Source organism: Sphaerodactylus townsendi, linkage group LG01 (genome assembly GCF_021028975.2).
Source record: "Sphaerodactylus townsendi isolate TG3544 linkage group LG01, MPM_Stown_v2.3, whole genome shotgun sequence".
NCBI lineage: Eukaryota > Metazoa > Chordata > Lepidosauria > Squamata > Sphaerodactylidae > Sphaerodactylus > Sphaerodactylus townsendi.
In genome coordinates, this window is record NC_059425.1 from 70,614,528 (window position 1) to 70,635,343 (window position 20,816).

The following is a 20,816-nucleotide window of genomic DNA, read 5'->3' on the forward strand; positions in this document are numbered from 1 at the left end:
GATCATGGTGTTAGATTATGATAATGTTATAGCTCTATAGCAATCATTACATTATAGCAATAAAAAGCCTAAGAACATCCAGGGGTGTGGGTTGGGTGAAATAACTGTTGGAGAAGGAAAGTATTGGCAGAACCTGTAAAAATCCCCACAAAATGTAAATGTGCTTTGACTGTTATCGTTCCAGAAAGTACAGCTGATCTGCCCTGGGAAAGATGCTAGCAAATCAGAGGAATGCCTGGAAAATAGGGGATAATATAATGTGGATGCTTCTCAAAACATCCATTCTAATTTGGATACCAAACTGGAACAAAACTTCTGTGTGGAAGCAAGTGTACATTTCTAACTTGTCCAGTTACTACACCATATTGCTTTATGCCTACATATCCTCCAAATATATTTGTTCTTCATGTTTCTTGCTTAGTTGTGACATTTGACCTGGTCCTGCCAAACTTCAAGTTACTGGTTCATCAGGCACAGACAGCTCAATTCCTCTTTCAAGTGTTCTTGTAATTCAGGAAAATCTATTCCAAGCCTCTGGCTATTGGTAGGCACAGGTTTCTGTTTGCTTGCCTTGTGAAGTACTTTTTGCTACAACTGTAGTCTCCTTCTACCTCTTTCACTCTCTTCCTCTTGCTTTATTCCATCATCTTTTTAAGATATGGCATTAAACAAGTATTTGAGCTGAGATACTTGTGCTGCTGGCTAGCAATAAAATTGGAAAAACCAGCTCTTAGGCATGCACATTGACGTTCAAAAGAATGCCTGATGTGTAACTGCAGTGTGTGTTACAATGTTGTGTGTTGTTTGGTTTCAGAAATTATTTCATCTAAAACATACAAGCAATAGTCAGTCATGTCAACAAAGATTTCTGTGACTGCATAATTACAAAGTGAATGTGAATTAATATTAGTAATCCATGGATGATATATAATGAATATTCTGTTTTACCTTCCTCCATTTTAGTGCTCTAGCTGGCTACAATGGCACTATATTTGCCTATGGACAGACAGGAAGTGGCAAAACATTTACCATTACTGGGGGAGCAGAACGTTATAGTGATCGAGGCATCATTCCAAGGACCTTGTCTTATATTTTTGAGCAGTTGCAAAAGGTAGAGGACATAGTCTCTGCTCTTTATCTTTAATATAATTCAGTGACCAAATGATGGTATAATAAGTGTAATATTCTATTACCTGAATTCTATTACCTATGCATTCCATCACCATAATCTTGCTGCTGATGACTGCATGCAAACTTTTCACTCTTTATATAGCTAGATGTATTGATTAGAATGTTTAAAAATATTGATTTTAATCTAAAATGTTTGTATCACAATACAAAATCTGCAGTGTTCAGATTAAATTATGATTATAGTATAATTCTGATTATAGTGTTTGGGTTTTTAGATATGGAGGGCATTTTATTTACAGTCATGGGAGGAGTGTTGGTTGGTACAGTTGGGCCAGAAAGTGCCACATTCTAGATTTAGATATGTATATACAAGAAGATTATGTAGGAATAAAGTACCATAGTATCAGTGCTACAGCCAGAAATCAGGTCAGTTGGTAAATTCAAAGGTCAACAATATAGAAGCTACAATCGTAATAAAATGAAAGGGTGCCCAAATGCATACCAAGATCAAAGCCTTTGACAGAACAAAACATCTTGGACAGTGGAAGCCACATGAGTTAGGTAGAAGTCAGGTTGAGCAAGGTTGAAGAAGAAGACAGATAAGAACAAAGAGAAGGGCAAACAAATCTTGCAAAGCAAGCCCATGGTATATCCCTGGTCTGTGGAAATCCATTGTTTTATGAAGGCAACCTATAAGACATCGCTTGGAAGAAGGAACTTTGCACCACATAATAAGCGAGTGATTTGGCATAATGATTTAGATATGGCTTTTGGCAGCTGTTTCCCATAGCTCAATCCTATCCTGACGGGGATCCAGGAAGTCAGTGTAAATGGAAACCTCCTACAAAAACTGTTTCTACATTTTCTGACCTTTCACAGTGAGCTGATCACATGCTAGAAGCACGCTGAAATTCTGAAGAGGTTGATACAGAGCTTGTTTTGAACATGACTCCTGTTTTCTACCATTGTTTATGGGGGATACTGGCCAGGCCAGTTTTTGGGGAAGTCAATTGCAGTTAGAGGTGCAACTAAGTCAAGAAGGACAATTTCCAACAAACAAGGAGCTTCAGACTACAGCTGGAGCAACAAAAATTTTAAATAGGGAACCACTTACAATAAAAGGAGCCATATCCTATTCTAACGTGTGTACTTTAGCAGGGGTGGAATGTATCCTATTGATCCAGAACTTGGCATTATACTAGCAGAGGACCTTCTTGAGCTTCAGGTACTTCTTCAGAGGAATCCTCTAAGTTTTGGGAGGATGGCATAGCTGCCATCTCAGGGAACAAGGTGAAGACCTCAGTTTTCAGGCATGTTTCTCTTCTTCCATAGTGGTCTGTTGAAACAGTTAATGCAATATATTCATTCTAGTTTCCATGTCTTTGACCTTCATCATTGAGATCAGAGTCCTGGCTATGAATTAAAGCATTATGGAAAGAAAACCATTGCTGAATCATATGTCTTCTGGTACAGAATTATCCAAGTGATGCTTTCTGTTCCCTTTATTATCAAATATATTTTTGCAGTACTGGTGTATGATATCAGAGAATGATTTACTAATGAAGCAAAGAAAGGGTAGATACTAGGCAATTGTTTTCGTTAACTGTGCCTGCAGACCACATGAGCCAGGTAAATCTGTGAGCAGAAAAATTCAGTAAAACTACTTTGTCGAGAATATTCTCTTCATTGGAAACACTTTTCCACCTGTTTTAAATTCAGTGCTTTTAAGACTTAAAAAAGGTATCTGGACAGGAAGGATTATTTAACTCCTGCAGAAGACTTTAAAGAGTGAATTGTACCATTAGGCACCACTTTATAGCTGTTCCACAGGTGGAGCTTCTAGTGAAGTATAGTATTTAGTATTAAGACTGTTAAGGAAGGCTGTGTTCCTAAATCTGCCTACATGTTAAAACAAATCTCACAGACACCAATAAGACTCTCCATAGAAACAGTATTTAAGCACACAGTCATGAGCCCAAGTCATGAGCCCTCAAATGCTATTGAGAGTGTATCTGTAATACACAATTATTACTAATTAAAGTATTTAAGTAGAAAATTGAGCACAAATCAGAGAACTTTGTATTATGCTTTCTTCTGATGAGGTTAGAATTGGAGTAATTAATCTTGTTCATTGGTCATGCAGAACAAAATAGGGCAATATTATTTTACTAGTTGAGAGCAGATACATTCAAGAGAAGGAACAAATTCAAGTCAAGCCTCTCAGACAGCCTGGCAGTTCAATACTTTTGTGCAGCAGGAAATGAAGGGCCCCTAGTAATCTTGCCATCGTATTCCACAGAAGAGAAAATGAAATGTTGTTTACATTTGGAAATATCAGTTCTATCACTTCATTACCTATTGAGGAAAAGCCAAAAGGAAAGTTTTATGCTCTTCCAAGTTCCAATCTTTGTATATTCTTCTACCCTCATTTCCTAATGTAGTCAAATTGCTGCTGAATTAAGCTTTATTGGTTTATTTAATGTCTGGTCAAAAAGTGAGAATTGTGTTTCAAATAGGCAAATGTTTGTCTAATTTATGGCATGTACCTGCCAGAATCTAAGCCTAGATTGCAGATCATTCTTTACTGATGGAACATTTCATTAGCGAAGCAGAATTTCATTTTCCTCTGTTGATAAAATCTCTTTTTTTACTAGAAATCCTGGTTTATATAAATTTATAGAAACATGTTTATCATCACTGAATGGCCTATATCTCTGTTAAAGCCTATATCTAAGTAGAAGCTTTAAAGGGGCTCAAGTAATTGCTAGCAACTGTGCATTGTTCTCTTTCTGCAATCTTTGGGGTCTTGTACTTAAGGACAAGACTTTGTGGTTTCCTTGTTGCTGATATCACTGCAACTAAAGCACATTAACAACCGGAATATCCACATCATGGGTTTTCTCATGGTTTCCTTGCCCTAATCCCCCAGCAGAGACCCCCCTCTCCAGGGCTAGCAGAGCTTTTGCGATTTTTAAAAAAGAGCACTAGAATACTACTATAGCAATATAATGTTGATACTTTAAGTAGGTTCTCTGATTTTCTACCATTCATTTTTTTAAAAATCAATACGTCTCTAACTCTTTTGGGGATAGAGACTTGCTTTAAAAAATGAAATCTGGGAGAGCCAGTTCCACCAATTATTTCAATGACATATCGATATAATAATATTTTACTGTTGATTTTTTAAAAGGATAATAAAAAGCCTCCTGGTAGCAAGGGGAGGAAATGGCTGCTGAGGTGACAGGGTCAGAGAAAATGGCTGCCATGTGAGCTGGAAAATCTACATTTTCCTACCCATCGTTAGATCCTAGGGATCTGGCCAATTACCGCCCCGTCTCGAACCTTTCGTTTCTGGGGAAGGTAATTGAGAGAGTGGTGCTGGAGCAGCTTCAAGGTTTTCTGGATGACACATCAGCTTTCGACCCCTTCCAGTCCGGCTTCCGTGCTGGGCATGGGACGGAGACTGTTCTCGTCGCCGTCCACAGATACACTCCGTATTCAGCTTGACCGAGGCGGATCAGCGCTGCTGGTATTGTTAGATCTTTACCGCGAGCGCTTTGATGTGAAGCTCCATCACCATCCTTTGACCCACCGCCTGGCCGCCTCGAGGTGCGGGCACTGTCCTTCAGTGATGATTGCCCTCTGTTTCTCCGGGGTCGAAGTCAGCTTAAGTGAGGTGCGGGGATTTGGCCTCCGGAAGTGCCACGCTTCGATTGCGGGGTACCCCAGGGGCTTTACTATCCCCGCTGCTATTTAATATCTACATGCGCACCCCTTTGCTCAACTGGAGTACGGAGTTTTGGGCTGACTTTGGCCATCACCAGTACGCTGGATGACACGCCAGCTCATTCTGTTGATGGAGGGGAGCGTTGCCACCCCTGCGCCTCTCCAGCACCGTTTGGGAGGCGTGTTGCTGGCTGGTTTAGCGGCAGAGCAGGTTAAAACTGAACCCATCGAAGACGGAGATCCTCTGGCTTGGCCGCTGAAGGTGAGAGAGTGGGTCTTTCCAGGCCGCCCGGTGTGGGAGGGGGTCATATTAGCCGACCCTCCTCCGGTATGCTAAGCCAACCTGGGGGGTCCACCTGGATTGCGTCTCTTTCAATGGAGACCCAGGTGGCCCATATAACTTTCCGAGGTTGCTTTTACCACCTCACGCCAGGCCCGACGGCTGGCTCACTTACTCCCAAGCGGACCTAGCCACTGTGATCCACATGCAACGGTCACCCTCCAGGTTAGACTATTATGTAACTTCGGCCTTCTATGCGGGCCTTCCCTTGCGCTTTGCTCCGAGACTAAAGCTGGTTCAATCGATGCAGCAGCCTGGGCTTTGGCCTCACTGGTGGCAGCTTCATTTTACCTTAATGGATCACATCCAGCCTGTATTGCGCCAGCTGCATTGGCTCCCGGTGGAGTTCCGGATCATCTTCAAGGTATTGGTGTTGACCTTCAAGGCCTTATGCAGCCTGGGACCCTCGTACCTTCGGGATCGCATCACCCCGTATGTCCCGGCACGGCCTCTTCGTTCTGCGGAGGCCAATTTATTAGTGGTCCCTGGCCCCTCAATGATGCGGCTGGCCTCCACACGGGCCAGGGCCTTTACGGCTCTGGCCCCGGCCTGGTGGAACAGCCTTCCTCCGGCTGTTCGGGCACTCTGCGACCTAAACGAATCTTCGCGAAGGGCCTGTATTCAAGACGGAGCTGTTCACTGGGTCTTCTCGGTGGGCCCAGCCTGAATGGTGCCCCCCCCAGCTTGGCCCCTAGCTGACTCTACACCTGGGCCTACCATCTAACATGGCTCGCCACCTCCCCCTCTCCTTTCCCGGGGAGAATTTTTAAAATTGGGGTTGCCGGACGCCTCTTTTACTGTTACCGCTGTTTTCAATGGTTTTAGTAATTTATTTAGCTGTGTTTACACTTTGTGTTGTACACCGCCCAGAGCCCTTCGGGGATGGGGCGGTTTAAAAGTTTAAGTAATAAATAAATAAATAAATACATTTTCCTACCCACACAGAAGACATCCAGGCTTTACTGTGATCTTTCCAAAAACTTCAGACCAAAGCCAGTTTGAGAAAGACTGAAGAAAAGTCAGGGAAACCCCTGGGAGTGCTCAAATATACCACAATGCCATGGGGAAGTAGGAAAAAAAACTTCCCCAAAGCATTGAACCTAGGGCAGATAACCCATTTGGAAACAATCTTAGTCTAGAATATATCAGTATATCTAATTTTTATTGTGGCCCCATCTGTGGATGTTTAAATCTGGACATTGGAGCCATGAACAGACAAGACAGATCTTGAAAACAGCCCAGGTATGAAGAAAAATATGTCTTTAAAAATGATAAAAGCAATTCAAAGGGAACCCTTGAGCCCCATCCAAAGGGTGGTGGTGCTGAATTTGCTTTAGGGAGTGGCACTCTACAGTGCCGACGGATTTGAGCGCCGTGCCAGTGTTCTAGTATGCTGCCACTGGTATAGTGGGGTGGGGCAGGGGCGGGGCCAAGGAAGAACTTACATTAGTCAGCTCCCTCCTGGCCTTTGCCAGCATTATGCCAGCAGGCCACACTCCTCAGTTAAACCAGCTTTTTGGCTGGCGTAAGTCTGGTATGATCCATTTAGGCTTCTCGGCAGTGGGGAGGCTTTTTTGACTTCCCCATGCCACTGGGAAATCTCTTTGGGGGCAGCGGCTGGGCGTAGCTGCAACTTCGCAACTGGGCATCCGGCTCGTGAATGCGGCTGCCTGGGTGTTCTTTCCTAGGTGAAAAGTTGCAAGTTCTCCAAAATAAATACAGTCCCTTTCAGGTGAAAGTCCCTTTCTGATGAAACATCTTCTTAATCCAGCAAAAGAGACAAGCTTCAAATTTAGCTCAAATTGAAAATATGTCCAATGAATGAGATACGGTAGAAAGAAAAGTAGCTGCAAAAGTTATACTACTGATGTACCTTTGGGTTTTAGACAACTATTTATAACTTATCTTTTTATTTTTCTTGTAATTCAGGACAGTAGCAAAGTATATACAACACACATTTCCTACTTAGAAATTTATAATGAGTGTGGTTATGATCTACTGGACCCAAGACATGAAGCCTCCAAACTAGAAGATTTACCGTAAGTAAACAGATGTTTAACATCAGCAACACCCCCTTTTCCTCCTGTTAAAAAAAACAAAAAGGAAACCACATGGATATTTTAACCTGCAATAGATAGCCTATTGCAGTGATAGTGAACCTATGGCACGGGTACCAGAGGTGGCACTCGGAGCCCTTTCGTCATGTGGGGGGTGGAATGTGGGGGGTGGAAAATTACACACACACCCCACACACATCTAGGTTGGCCTGGGCCACTGAGCACAACATGCGCGCACTGTGGTGAGCAGAGAGGACTCGGCTGGCAGGCCTGGTGCCTGTGCTCCAGGTGGCTGCTGCCCGAGGGTGGGGGCACAGAGGAGGCAGAGATGCTAGAGAGGCACAGAGTGGTGCGTGTGGAACTTGCTGGAGGCTAGAGCAGGCTGGGGCGGAGGAAGAGGGAGTCAACCAGTTTTTTTCTAAACTAAAACCTCAGCATTCAGATTAAATTGCCGGGTTGGCACTTTGCGATAAATAAGTGGGGTTTGGGTTGCAATTTGGGCACTCAGTCTCAAAAAGGTTCGCCATCACTGGCCTATTGCATTCACCTATGTCATTGGATTTACTCTTATTCTGTGTAAGAATTTCCCTGCATTTTTAGACAATATGACAGTATAGCAGTGCATCACATCCACAGGAGCAAATTCATTTACTAGATTCATCTACTAGAAGATATCTGCTGAAAATTTTGCTTAACAGGCTGTGGAAGATGACAGATCTGCATTTACAGAGACTTCTTATTTTTGTTGTACGATGACATAGCAGTTTTGTGCACAGTATTCAGAAGTCTAAATTTTGTATGGTGGCATATAATCAAACATGTAATGACCGAAAGAAACACAAAATAACCATATGGTTTTCTTTGATAGAGATTGAAAATAGGCTTTGTGATCCCCTCCCCCCAGGCTATCATCACTTCCTGCTTCAGTAGCTAGCCCAACCCCCATCCTAAGCAGGGTTCCTTTACTTTCACCAACCCTTGATTTCTACCCTCCTCTTTCTGTACTTGGTGCCAGGAGGAGCATTCAAGCTTGGTCTGATTTTGTAAGGTGAGCTACAGTGAGGTATGTAGGAAAAAATCAAAACGATCACTTTCTCGACTAATATAGCTTTATTTGACTGGCAAAACTTTAGAGCAAATATAGGACTAGGTGTAGGCTAATAAAAGAATTGTAAAAGAGAAAGATTATTAATGTTCTTGGGCCTTACAGATCCTGATGATCTGATTTTATTATTATTATTATTATTATTATTATTATTATTATTATTATTATTATTATTATTATTATTATTATTATTATTATTATTATTATTTATTAAACTTGCTATACCGGGCCCCTCATCCCCCGAGTGGCTTCCAGGGCGGTGAACAACATAAAATCATACAAAAAACATAAAAATCTTAAAACAGGTACATTCTACAATAGGGCCCGCGAGACCCATATACCACCCTCTTCCAAAAATGAGGAGGGGTCCCAATGATGTTAGGGGACCCTACTAGCAGGGGGGCGGGGTATTATCGGCGGCTGGACTCTCCAAAGGCCCGGTGGAATATATACCTGGGAATTTTTACAGGCCCGCTATGAACTCTCCGCTGTCCCGCTAAGAGGGGCCCGAATAGCTGGTGGTAATGCTGTTCCACCTCAGGTCTGCGGTGCCAGGAGCTGTGAAGGCCCTGGCCCGCGTGGAGCTTTCCAGCCGCGTCATCAAGGGGCCAGGGATCTCCAGTAGATCTCGCTTCTGCTGATCGCAGAGGACGCAGCCGACATATGGGGGGTAATGCGGTCCCGGCGGTACGAGGGTCCCGGCCGTCGCTGGTGAAGGCCTTAAAGGTCACCACCACCCACACCTTGAACATGATTCGGAATTTGATAGGTAAACCAACATGCAGGCGGCGCAACATCATTGTGGGGAGATGTGTTCACGAAAAGGCACCCCCTGGTGAGCAACCGGGTCACGCATTGTTGGACTCAATTTCAGTTTCCTCGGATCAGGGCGCAAGGGAAGGCCAGCCCTCACAGAGCGAAAGCCATACAATAGTCCAGTCTGGAGGTGCACCTGCATGGATCACAGTGGCTAGGTCAGGCAAGTTGGAGAGAGAAAGGGGCAACAGCCGGACGGCCTTGTCGAAGATGGAAAAACGCGAACTGGGTTATATGGGCCACCTGGGTCTCCATTGAAAGAGAGACGAATCCAGGTGGACTCCCCAGGCTGCGAATCTGGAGGGGGGTCGGTGCCAATATGGCCCCCTCCTACACCGGGCGCGGCTGGAAATCCCCTGCACCATCTCACCTCCCCACTCGCATCAAGCCGCCAAAGCGATCTCCGGCTCGATGATTAAGTTTAACCTCGCTCTGTTGTAAATCCAACCAGCGACCGCCCAAACATTGCTGTAGAGCTGCAGGCAGCGGCAGCTCCCTCCATCAACAGAATGAGCTTTCGAGTGTCATCAGCGCATTCGATGGCAGAGATCAGCCCAAAGCTCCGCACCAGCTGAGCAAGTGGCTCGCATTATAGATGTTAAATAACAGTGGGGGGGGACAGCAATGCCCCCCCTGAGGCACAACCGGCGAATGAAAGCTGGCACCCTCCGGGAAGCTTTTGTCCCCTTTAACAATCTTCACACTTGCTGACTTCACGCCCTCGGAGGAACGGCAGGGCAATCCCACTGAAGGACAGTGCCCCTCAACCCCGGAAGCGCCGCTATAGAAGCGGTGGGTCAAAAAGGTCGTGGATCGACTCATATCAAACGGCCAAGGCGTGAGATCTTAACAACACCCAGCAGCCGATCCGCTTCTCGGTCTTAGCTGCATACCGGAGCGCATTCTGTGACAGCGAGGAGAACCGCTCTCCGCCCCATGCCCAGCACGGAAGCCGGACTGGAAGGGATCGAAGGTCGTCATGTGTCATCCAGAAAAAAGCCCTGAAGCTGCTCCAACACCACTCTCTCAATTACCTTCCCAGAAACGAAAAGATTCGAGACGGGCGGTAATTGGCCAGATCTCCAGGATCTAAGGATGGTCTTTTTTCAAGAGCTGGCGGATTCACCGCCTCCTTCAACTCCATCTGGAAAGACTCCTTGCTCAAGGGAGTCATTGATGATCTTCAATAGATGGGGTCGCGAGGCTCCTCCGCACGCATTTAATCAGCCAGGAAGGGCACGGATCCAGAGAGGACAGGTAGTAGGTCTAATAGGCAGCCAGGGCCCCTGGGTCAACAGCGGCTTCAGAGAGCAGGGAAATCAATGGGCACAAACTAGGGGCCTGAAGACGGCAAGTGGAGTCTCCAGTTCGCCTTTATTGTAGTTAAGGTGGCCGGAAGGTCCTGGCGGAGCTTACGCCGACTTCTATCTGCGAAAAAGCCCTAGCAAAAGCCTCACAGCTAACAACCAATCCATGATTTGTGGGTGAACCCTCTGGATAAAGAGGTCAAAGATCGAATTATCCTGGAATTAATTGTGGCCGGGCGCAGAGCTAGCAGATGCTGAGAGGAGGAGAAGAAGCCCTCTTCGCCTCCTTCGTCAGCCATCTCATAGGCTTTCTCACATAAACGCCCTATAAGAGGCAGTTCAAGCTTTAGCTTCGGCCAATGGTGATTTCCTCTCCACACTCGCTCTAGACGTCTGAGAGTAACCCGTTTCTTATGTGGCGAAGCTCCTCCTCCGTATACCACTCGGAGCCTGCTCTTGAGCAGCGCTGAGGACTGGGATCTGCTAACAGTCTCGATGGCATCAGAGAGGCTGGAGTTCCAATCCTCCACCTGCTCATCGAGTGTGCCGGCAGGTTCAGGGTCCCGCAGAGCATTCAGGAAACCAATTGGATCCATAAGTCTCCGCGGGCGGGCAAAAATCGGCCCGTCGCCTAGACAGGGGTAGCGTGGCATGTCCAGCCGCAGCTTCAGGGCATAGTGGTCGGACCATGGCACTCTGTCTGTAGAGGATACGACCAGGTTAACCCCCGACCCAAAGACCAAAGATGCTGTCCCACCTGTGATCACACTTCCCTTTCCACTACACAGGCACAGAAGGGACAGCTCCTTTTCAAAATTCACATTTTAAATTACAGGAGAAATGCTTTGTGCATTTTGGAGAACCATAGTTCAGTTCTGAACATATATCAACATGATCAGTGCCACCAACTATTGAATGTCTCCGACTGTGCTATAAAAACCACACCTGATTAATGAGATAAATGGCAGTGTGGAAAAGTTAAATAAGTGTGGAAAAGTTAAATAAGCAGTTGAGTCAGAAGAGAACTGATTGAGGATTGAATCATGGAGGCTAGAGATCAAGAGAAGAAAAGATCACACAGGTGAGTGCTTTCTGGATAAGGGAGTGGTAGTTCCCAAGGGAGCCATGAAAAGAATGGAGCGATGTGGAGAGGCAGTGAATGGGAATGAAAATGGAAGTGGGAGGGAGGTGTACCATGATGCTGAAGGCTGCCATCTGCTGATTTTACCTGCGGCCTTCAAGATCATGTTTGGTGGCATTCCTTTTTATTGTAATAAAGCTGGGTGTAGAGTTTGTACCCAATATATCAAAAATATTTCACTCAACCTCTTGCTTTGCCTTTTTCTTGCAGAAAGGTGACAATAATGGAAGACCCTGATCAGAACATTCATCTGAAACATCTCTCTTTGCATCAAGCAGCCAACGAGGAGGAAGCACTTAACCTTCTTTTCTTAGGAGACACCAACAGGATGATTGCAGAGGTAAGAATTTTGAGCTAAACCAATCTAACTTCATCAGTTTATTCAGAATCAGACTGTTTAAGCATTCCAATAAAACTGACCTAGTTAATATAAGACAGGAGATTTCAGTATATTAGTGTTTTCTTCATATTTTATATACATAACAAATTGTTTCATAATCATAAAAGTTTGAAGACATAAATATGCTACTTTTGTGCCTAGATTCATTCTGAATAATGTGAATCTAAAGTACCTCAGAATATACATATATAGTACTATCATTCTTGCTTGTTTAAATTTACCTGTGTGAGAGCACATTAAATGGATATAACTAACTGAAAAAAACATTAGTTACCACATTTTTTCATACCATAAGGAATTTCTGCTGTATAATTTTTATCAGCTATGGTGTAGATGACTCTAAATATCCACATGATAATGAAGAAGAAGAGGAGGAGGAGGAGGAGGAGGAGTTTGGATTTATATCCCCCCTTTCCCTCCTGTAAGAGACTCAAAGGGGCTTACAATCTCCTCGCCCTTCCCCCCTCACAACAAACACCTTATGAGGTAGGTGGGGCTGAGAGAGCTCCAAAAAGCTGTGACTAGCCCAAGGTCACCCAGCTGGCGTGTATGGGAGTGCACAGGCTACTCTGAATTCCCCAGATAAGCCTCCACAGCTCAAGCGGCAGAGAGGGGAATCAAACCCGGTTCCTCCAGATTAGAATGCACCTGCTCTTAACTGCTACGCCACTGTGCCATAGTATTTATTTAGATCTCTGCAAGCTGTCTTGTAAGGAAATTTCAGTGACTGTTCAACCCATGGATGAATATTAATTTTGCCCCTTGCCAAATTCATGCTAGTTGGTTATTTGAACACACAGTTATTTGGACCCTTCACAAAATTCACCTTTATATGGGTACCATGGCTGGAGAGAAATCATGTGTGAAACCAGGAAGTAAGAGACAAAAAGAACATGCTACATCTAAGGTATTATTTTTGTGTTATGAATATAAGTCCTCATAATGTGATGTATTTTCACAAAGGCTAAGCAAAGACTACTTAATGTACAACATGCATCTGACACCATCCTGTTCAACAATTAAGCCTGATCTGGAACAAAGTTTGTTAAATTTTTGTACTTAGCACAAAAGAAAACAAGAATTTTTAGCACAGTTCAAGGACTTCTTTTGGCTTATGTAAAATGTCACTGTATGCATTTTTAAGAGTATGTGTGTGTTAATATGAACCTTGAGTATCTGATTATTTTATCATGCAGAAGAGCAGCAAAATACATTTTGGTTTTTAACCTGTCAGTTTTTAGTTTATTTCTGATAAAGTAGTGTACTACCCAAAGTACTCAGTAACCATTTTTAAAAATGAGGTTGCCTACTTCATACTGATAAAAACAAATTCAGAAGTTGTTATGGTAACCGGGAAACATCTGCTAAACATAGGCTCAGTGTACATAGTCTAGTTCTTACAGCTTCTTTTCATGTCCTTTCAGCAGAGCCAAGTTTTTCAGGAAAAGTTATTAAGAATCTTACATCCTTGTGTATTCAGAGCACTAAAAACAATCTCATAGCTACAGAAAGCGTTAATATTTTATTTGTTTATTTATAGTCCGCCTTTCTCACTTAGACTTTTTGTGATTAACAAGAATTGCATAGTCTAAGTAAAAAAACCTTCTTTTGCAGCATTTTTTTAAAAAAAATAACTTACGTTTTCTAATCATGGAAAATCTTTCACTTGAAGCAGTTTTTAAAGCAGTTGGTATCTTTGTAAGAGAGAGTGTAAGTTTGGGTTACAGCCATGGATTATTTTTAGTTGTGAGTCTTGAAGCATCTCTCTGGCCCTTTCCGCACGGGCCTTTTACAGTGCCCTAGGGACAGCAAAAACGCCATCCCTAGGGAGCTGTTCGCATGGGGGGCGCAGCTACATCGCAGCTGCGCTGCCCTCGCTCCCCCCCAGCGGCACGAAGCCGCTGTTTCCAAACCTCAATCCCCAAGTGAGGTTTTTGGGAAACAGTGGCTTCTAGCTGCTGCCGTGCGAACGGCAGCGGCTGGAAGGCGCCATCCCCCCCCTTTCCAATCGACTCACCTTCCCTGTGACCTTCCGGTGCGTCGCCCAGGCCTGGGGACACGCTCCCCCGTGCCCTGCAACTCCAGAGCTGTCGCGCAGGGCAGGGGGGCATGTCCCCTGGCCTGGGCGACGTGCCGGAAGGTTGCAGGGAAGGTACATCGTTAGGGCGACGGCGCAGCACTGCACCGTCTTCCCTGCCTTTACCGGGACCGTTCGTGCGAACGGCCCCTGGGTGTGTGTGTCGCCGTTGTATACGCCGACGCACCCCCCAGCGTGGCCGTGTGGAAACGGCCTCTGATAACAACTGTAATTATTATTCCCAGTCAATTAGAAAGTTATTGCTATGTTGTGTATTTATGAATTTAAAGCTGGAGTAAGAGGGGCCTGTGACTGTATTTGCATTAACTCCATTTTGTCTTTCTGCACTTGGTCTTGCCTTTGTGGGAAGAGCTACACATTTAGTAAAAGCACACAGGGAAAGTACCATTTCCAAGTGGTCATGGTGACTGCATACCTTAATACTGCCTTGTGTAAATAGCACCCTTTGAACAGACAGCTTTTAAGGAAAAAGGACTCTAGGCTAGTGAATACTTTGATGTGCTTGTTTTCTATTCACAAAAAGATTTTGACAGGTGAGAACTTGCAAATACACTGTTCTCCACTAGCATTCTGAGTGATTCAGTCCCATGCGGATTGTATCATCCTGATTCTCTGAAGGTGTAAATTGTGTCAGATATGTGTGTGTGTGTGTGTGTGTGTGTGTGTAGAAGTTTTTTAGATCTGTTTTATTTCATTTTTTTCAAAGAGCCAAGGAACACGTCTCAGCTTTATAAAAGAATGTCAAAAGCTTAGGTCTGTATCAGGTTATTTTCAAGAGAATCAAAGGTGTTCTCACAGGACTCAAGATAATGAAGCCATGGCTCTTGACTTATAGGAAAGATCTTCTGGGGGAAATGTTTGTTAATTTTGCTGGCATCAATAGCTGAAGAAAAACTGTATCGTATCTTCATTCCATTATTTCACAACTCAGCAATTTCTTGAGACAAGGAGATGCCCAATGGTGGATTTCCAGGTGGATTTCACTTTCTTTATTCTACTCCGCCAACACAAATGAAATAGATCTAAACTAAAGTGTGTGATTACTGTTTACAGTGCTTGTGAAATTATGTAGGTCTTGTAATATGTAAAAAAAGCTTTCTGGTATGAATAGTTCTTTGCAGGATTTTATTTATCATCCCCCTCCCCCGCAAGGCTGGCATGCTCAAGGTTCAGAAATCTCAAATCTTTTTTTGTTAGGAAGTTAGATCAAAGAGGCATGCAATTCATTCTCCAACTCAGTATTCATTTCTCCCTAATGCAAACGTAGTCTAGTTTAATGAGAGAGGAAATGTTTCAGTACAGGCTTTTATTGCTCTGGTTTTCTATTCCTTCAGTTTGGGAGCAGCACATACACAGCACTTGGTCTATTACTTTTTGTTTTTGGAGTGCCTGTGAGAGACATCACAAAGAATTTTGGCAGCATTCACTTTTGTTTCAATGGAAAAAAGATTTTTTAAACATTTGAAGATGTTATGGAGAAGTATTTCTGACCTTGCTTTGGGGTTAGTTCTGTTTAGCCACTTTTATTATCTTTTCAGTTAAATCTTGCACATTTTAAAGAACCAGTGCTGTGTTTGAAGCAACCATATTGTATGCAAGATATAGGTGGAATCCCCACTGAAAAATTAAATCTAGATACAACCAGGTTTCAAAAGAAATGGCACCTTTTCATCGAGGTTTCACCCTCCCCACTGCAGCTTGTTTCTAGTGAAGACATCAATGTCTATCACTGATTCTACAATGTTACACTTCCCACGAACACGTGATCGGCTCGACAGGTCTATCCTGACTGGCTGTCATGCTGTGTTGGGGCGGGAACTTATTTTTCAATTTTGGCACGAAAATATGTGGTTATTTAAGCACATAGGTGCATACATACAATCTCCCCACCTATGCCGCTTTCTTTTGATTGGCTCCTCGTGCCCACGTTTCAACAATTTCTGCTCGTCTATCCCACGTTTAAACAGCTTCTACTCATCGTGCCCACATTTAAACAATGCCACGTAGTCTCCACCGGCATGAAACAAAAAAAGGGCTGCACGCACATCGCGCACAGCCCGCTGTGCTCTGATTAGCTGGAAGGCTACAGCGGGAAAAACAAATCTACATTCAAACCCCAATCCTCCCCACCGATCTGGATTGGACATGTAGAATTATGTAGAATTATTTATGCCTAATAAAGGTTTACTGTACTGTACACGTGTTTTTTTGTAAAGGTGCACTTCCATGCAGGTTCTGAAGTTGAGTTTATTTCGCGTGAGATATTTCGCGCAATTAATTGACCGTAGGGAATCGACCATGGACTGCTTTTGGTCCTTGGAAATACCTAGTATTTTTTTAGTAGGTTATTCATTTTCCAGTGGTATTTCAAATCCACTTGCAACTTCCTAAAACTTCCTTTTGCAACTTCCTTTTTATTCTCTTTTTCTTTGTTAAAACTCTGGTAGAAATATCTGCAATTTCAGGTATTGTGAGCAAATAATCAAATATATGAGCAAGTAGAATATTCATGGAGTAAATAGATCATGTGTGTGATGCCATCACTTCATAACTGTTGTGTTCTTAATGAGCAGCACTGATCATCATAAATTTAGGGATCTTTTAAGTAAGAAATGAGTGAGAGGACCACATGAGTGAGAGGACCACAATTAATTTTTAAAATGTGAGATCTATCAGAATCTTTAGGAGCCCTTATCTTCAGATTCATATAGGATAGTGGATTCTGCATTTACATTGAAATTGGAACATGTGCAAAGGTTGAGAGAGAGTGAGAGAGAGAGAGCACACATATTTAACCATTAACAGAGAGCATAAGAAAATTGATGGGGACTGATTCTGCTCATGCTTCAATGATTTAATGGTCAAGTTGACATGGAAATTCCCTAAGAAAGGAAGTATGATGTGGCATGAGAAAGCATTGTTTCTATCAGGCCTTGGACTATTGAAACATTATGGTATAGCCCCTGAGTATGGGGTCTGTCCATACTCTGTGATTGTTGGTTTGCAGAACCCTGAGAGTGACAGTTTTGGTAAAACGTATGGATTCTTACACATTCTGCTGTTTAATGCCTGAAAAATATTTTCATTATAAAATAAATGGGATTTGTTCCACTAGGTTAAAATTTGTCACAGAGAATTTATCTCAAAACTTGTCTTATTTGGCCAAATTTTAGAACAATCTGGTGTAAGTCATAGAAATGCAGAACATTTTTCTTGGAAGTTTATGACCTTTTTTTCATACCCGTATTTCAGTGTCTCCTTTTGCAGGTCTATAGTCTGCCAAAAATGTAAACATATTCCAGGGATCTTGACATGACTGTTTGACAAAAAAACCTGTTGTGTATTCATAAAATGTTGAGGTTTCAGATGCCCATTTAAACTACTTGTTGAAGTAAAAGGTGATGTCCCCTATTTTTTAAAAAAATGACAGTGACAGTAAATACAGGGCTGACCTGAGCTGCAGTAGAAGAGCTGGCTGTCAAAGGATGAATGTCTCTATGACAGAGTGAAAGAGATTTTTTTTTCATGGATGCATTTATTTTTAAAGAAGATTTTAAGAAGATTTTAAAAAGGAATGGTTCACAATAGGGTAGGTTTGCCAGCCATGGTTGGCAACCTAGCCACTGGAGGATGGGGACAGGTGCACTGGCATGGTTCTGGCATGCAATATATACTTCCCAGTAAAAAACCAAATGTATTATCATTGTATCAGGGTAACACTCTGGGATTTATCTCAAACTCTGAAACGTTGATCCAATATAATGACATTATTTCTAGGGGGTTTTTTTGCCAGAAACTATGTTGCATGCTGATGTGATTCCCCTGCGAGCACTGGCAGGGAATGGGGGTAGTTGTTGGGAGGTCTCCCAATATAGTTATAGCGGGAGACCTGGCCCCACTAACATGGATTAATAAGGTAGCAAAGTGATATCCTTTCAAAATAACTTATTATGTATCAATTTTAATATTTTTTTCAGAATGTGAAGTTTTTTTCAGAATGTGGAGTTTTTTTATATTTTGAATGTTACATAGGAATACTCTTGTGCTGTTGCACTTTTGTGGAAAGACAAACAAAATAACGGTTTTGCCACCACCTCTGTGCATGAAAATGTTAAAACAAACAAACAAAACCCTTTGGTTTAAGGGAGGAGTGCAAATGTACAATTAGTTTATGTTTTTCAAAATTATGGATAAAGGCCATCTTAAAATTAATATTTGTACAGTCTAATATTCCATGCTCATTTTAACTCATGTTCCATAAAGCTATGCTTTCTCCTGCTCTTATAGAATGTTTTCCAAATTAGCATTTTACTTTCATATTGACATCTCAATGATTTGTGTCAAAATAGACTATAACATTTATACAGCACTGATCCCATATTCAGTGTTCCATTCTGCAGAGGAATGTAGCTCATAGAGCGAGAAGAACCTAAACTATACAGAAACTTGAAACAGTGGATTATGAAGCATCTTTAAATCTTACATTACACAGAAATTAAGGTGACATTCCTAATTTACATTTTCCATTGTTTGAGCAAAATTATATCAAATTATAAAAACATTAACTCTTCTCTTAAACCAGAGGGGTATTGGGGGGAAATGGCGCCCAGAGACAAATTGTCTCTGAGTGCCCCCCACTGTGCCTGAGTGTGGGGCGGGGCTTCACCCTCCCCAGCCCGGCTGCTGCCCCCCTCCTGGCTGGCAGCTGGCAGTTCCTTTTGCCCTCCCTCTGGAGAGAGCAGAAGTGACTGCCGCCCCCCTGTCAGCTGCTTTTATAAGCCTCAATGCTTATAAAAGCAGCTCTCAGAGAACGGGGGATGGCAGTCACTTCTGCTTTCCCCAGAGAGGAGGGCAGAAGGGACTGCTGGGAGTCGGGAGGGGGGCGAGGCTGGGGGTGGTGGTATCCCTGGACTTCCTTGGCTCCGTCCATGTCGATGACGACATGGGCGTGGTCGAGGGTGCCTGAAGACGACGAGGGGGCCGTCTTCCTGGTCACATGGGGGCAGATTTTGCGCCTCGTTGTGACGAGATTAGTAGCGCCCAGGGACAGAGGGTACCCCTCTTTGTTATTTAAATTGTGTCTTGGGTTATTGAAAGAAAGATTCACTGATTTGTACATACCCATTAATCTATAAAAAATACCGTACAGATGTTCCTCTCTGTTTTAGAGGATTATATTGCCTTCATTACAAAAAACCTTAAGAACATGACACAGCTGATATAAATATATCTGTTCAGTCCTCTTGGCTAATGTTTCTCCAGATAGTTTTAATAAAGTGTGTAGTCAGACATTACATTCATCCAGATTTATCCATATTGCTGTGTATAGCGATTTTTCATGCAACCACAGTGACTAATGTGTAGCTGGCTAAATTTATTGGCTGCCATCACAAACATTTTTGATCTGTTATCTATTTCAATTTTAATTCTAGGAAACCCACACATTTTCACTATACCAGAATAGTGGAAATATAATGGAATAATCTGAAAGGACTGTATCTGCATGTGAAATTGAATGTAGTTCAAAGCCATAAGCATTGTTATATATCCAGAGATGAAACTATTACTAATGAGCAATAATATTTGACCTAGAATGAACTATATTGAGTGTTTCCAGATAGCATGAAATAGCTGTTGTTGATAGACATGAACCTATTTTTCCATCTGCCATCTGCCATCATGGATTAAGACTATGTAGAAACCACTGATCCATTGTTCTGAAAATAAAAATTCAATGTTTGTGTCAGGCCTGCATCATTCCAGGCCTGGCAGTGTGCACGTCCACACCTCAGCTGCAGATGGCCCAGCCATTATCATCCCGCAAGGCTACGGAGGCCTCTTCCTGCTTGCAAATTAACTAGTTCAAGAGAGCTTAGCCTTTCACTCTTATCTGCCTTCCTGAAGGAGTGAACTGTCTGCCCAAACAATACTGTCTTTTCACATGCTGATATTATGGGAATGCGAGGGTGTGTGTGTGTGTGTGTGTGTGTCAGGGGTTGAAGTAAACTGTAAGGTATATACCCGGGATCAGGAAGCCAAACCCCTCAGCTTCGGCTACCTGAACCTGGGATGACACAGTTCCAATAAAGCTCTTGAAATCTTCCTGAGTCTTGTTGATGACTGGAGTAACAGATCCTTACATTTTGCCATGCAGGCATATAATGCAACCCAAATAAGCACTGAGTTTCCTTAGAAGCTATCTGAATAAAGCAGTTTGCCCTTTTTGCTCATATTATAAGATCACAAAGATTTTTAGCACAGTAGTTTTTGATGTCATGGCATCCTTCTGTTATGATGTCATGGCATCCCCCTCTCCTCCCTTGCATGCCACCCCTCCCTCCCCTCCCTCCACTAGGGTGGGTGGGCCCTGTCCAGATGCCGGGCACCCTTCCCTCCCCTCCCTTACATGCCACCTCTCACTCACTCCCCTCCCTTACATGCCACCCCTCCCTTCCCTTCCCCTTCCTCTGCTAGGGTGGGTGGGCCATGTCCAGATTCTTGGCCCCCTCCCCTTCTGTCCCCTCCCTTGCATGCCACCCCTCCCTCCCTCCCTCCCCTTCCCTTGCATGGCATCCCTCCTCCTCCCTCCCCTCCCTCCGCTAGGGTGGATGGGCCATGTCCAGATGCTGGGCCCCCTCCCCTTCTGTCCCCTCCCTTGCATGCCACCCCTCCCTCCCCTTCCCTTGCATGGCACC

At 43.4% G+C, this 20,816-nt stretch overlaps 1 protein-coding gene across 2 annotated transcripts in view; it reads left to right on the forward strand.

The window, feature by feature from the left end:
* The window catches only part of KIF6 (kinesin family member 6), a 182,656-nt gene that overhangs the window by 30,231 nt on the left and 131,609 nt on the right, over positions 1-20,816 (forward strand). For both annotated transcript variants that reach the window (XM_048517665.1, XM_048517750.1), the window contains 3 exons: positions 964-1,111; positions 7,127-7,236; positions 11,834-11,963. In XM_048517665.1, the coding sequence (XP_048373622.1) occupies positions 964-1,111; positions 7,127-7,236; positions 11,834-11,963 (388 nt within the window). The remainder of the gene's footprint in view (positions 1-963; positions 1,112-7,126; positions 7,237-11,833; positions 11,964-20,816) is intronic.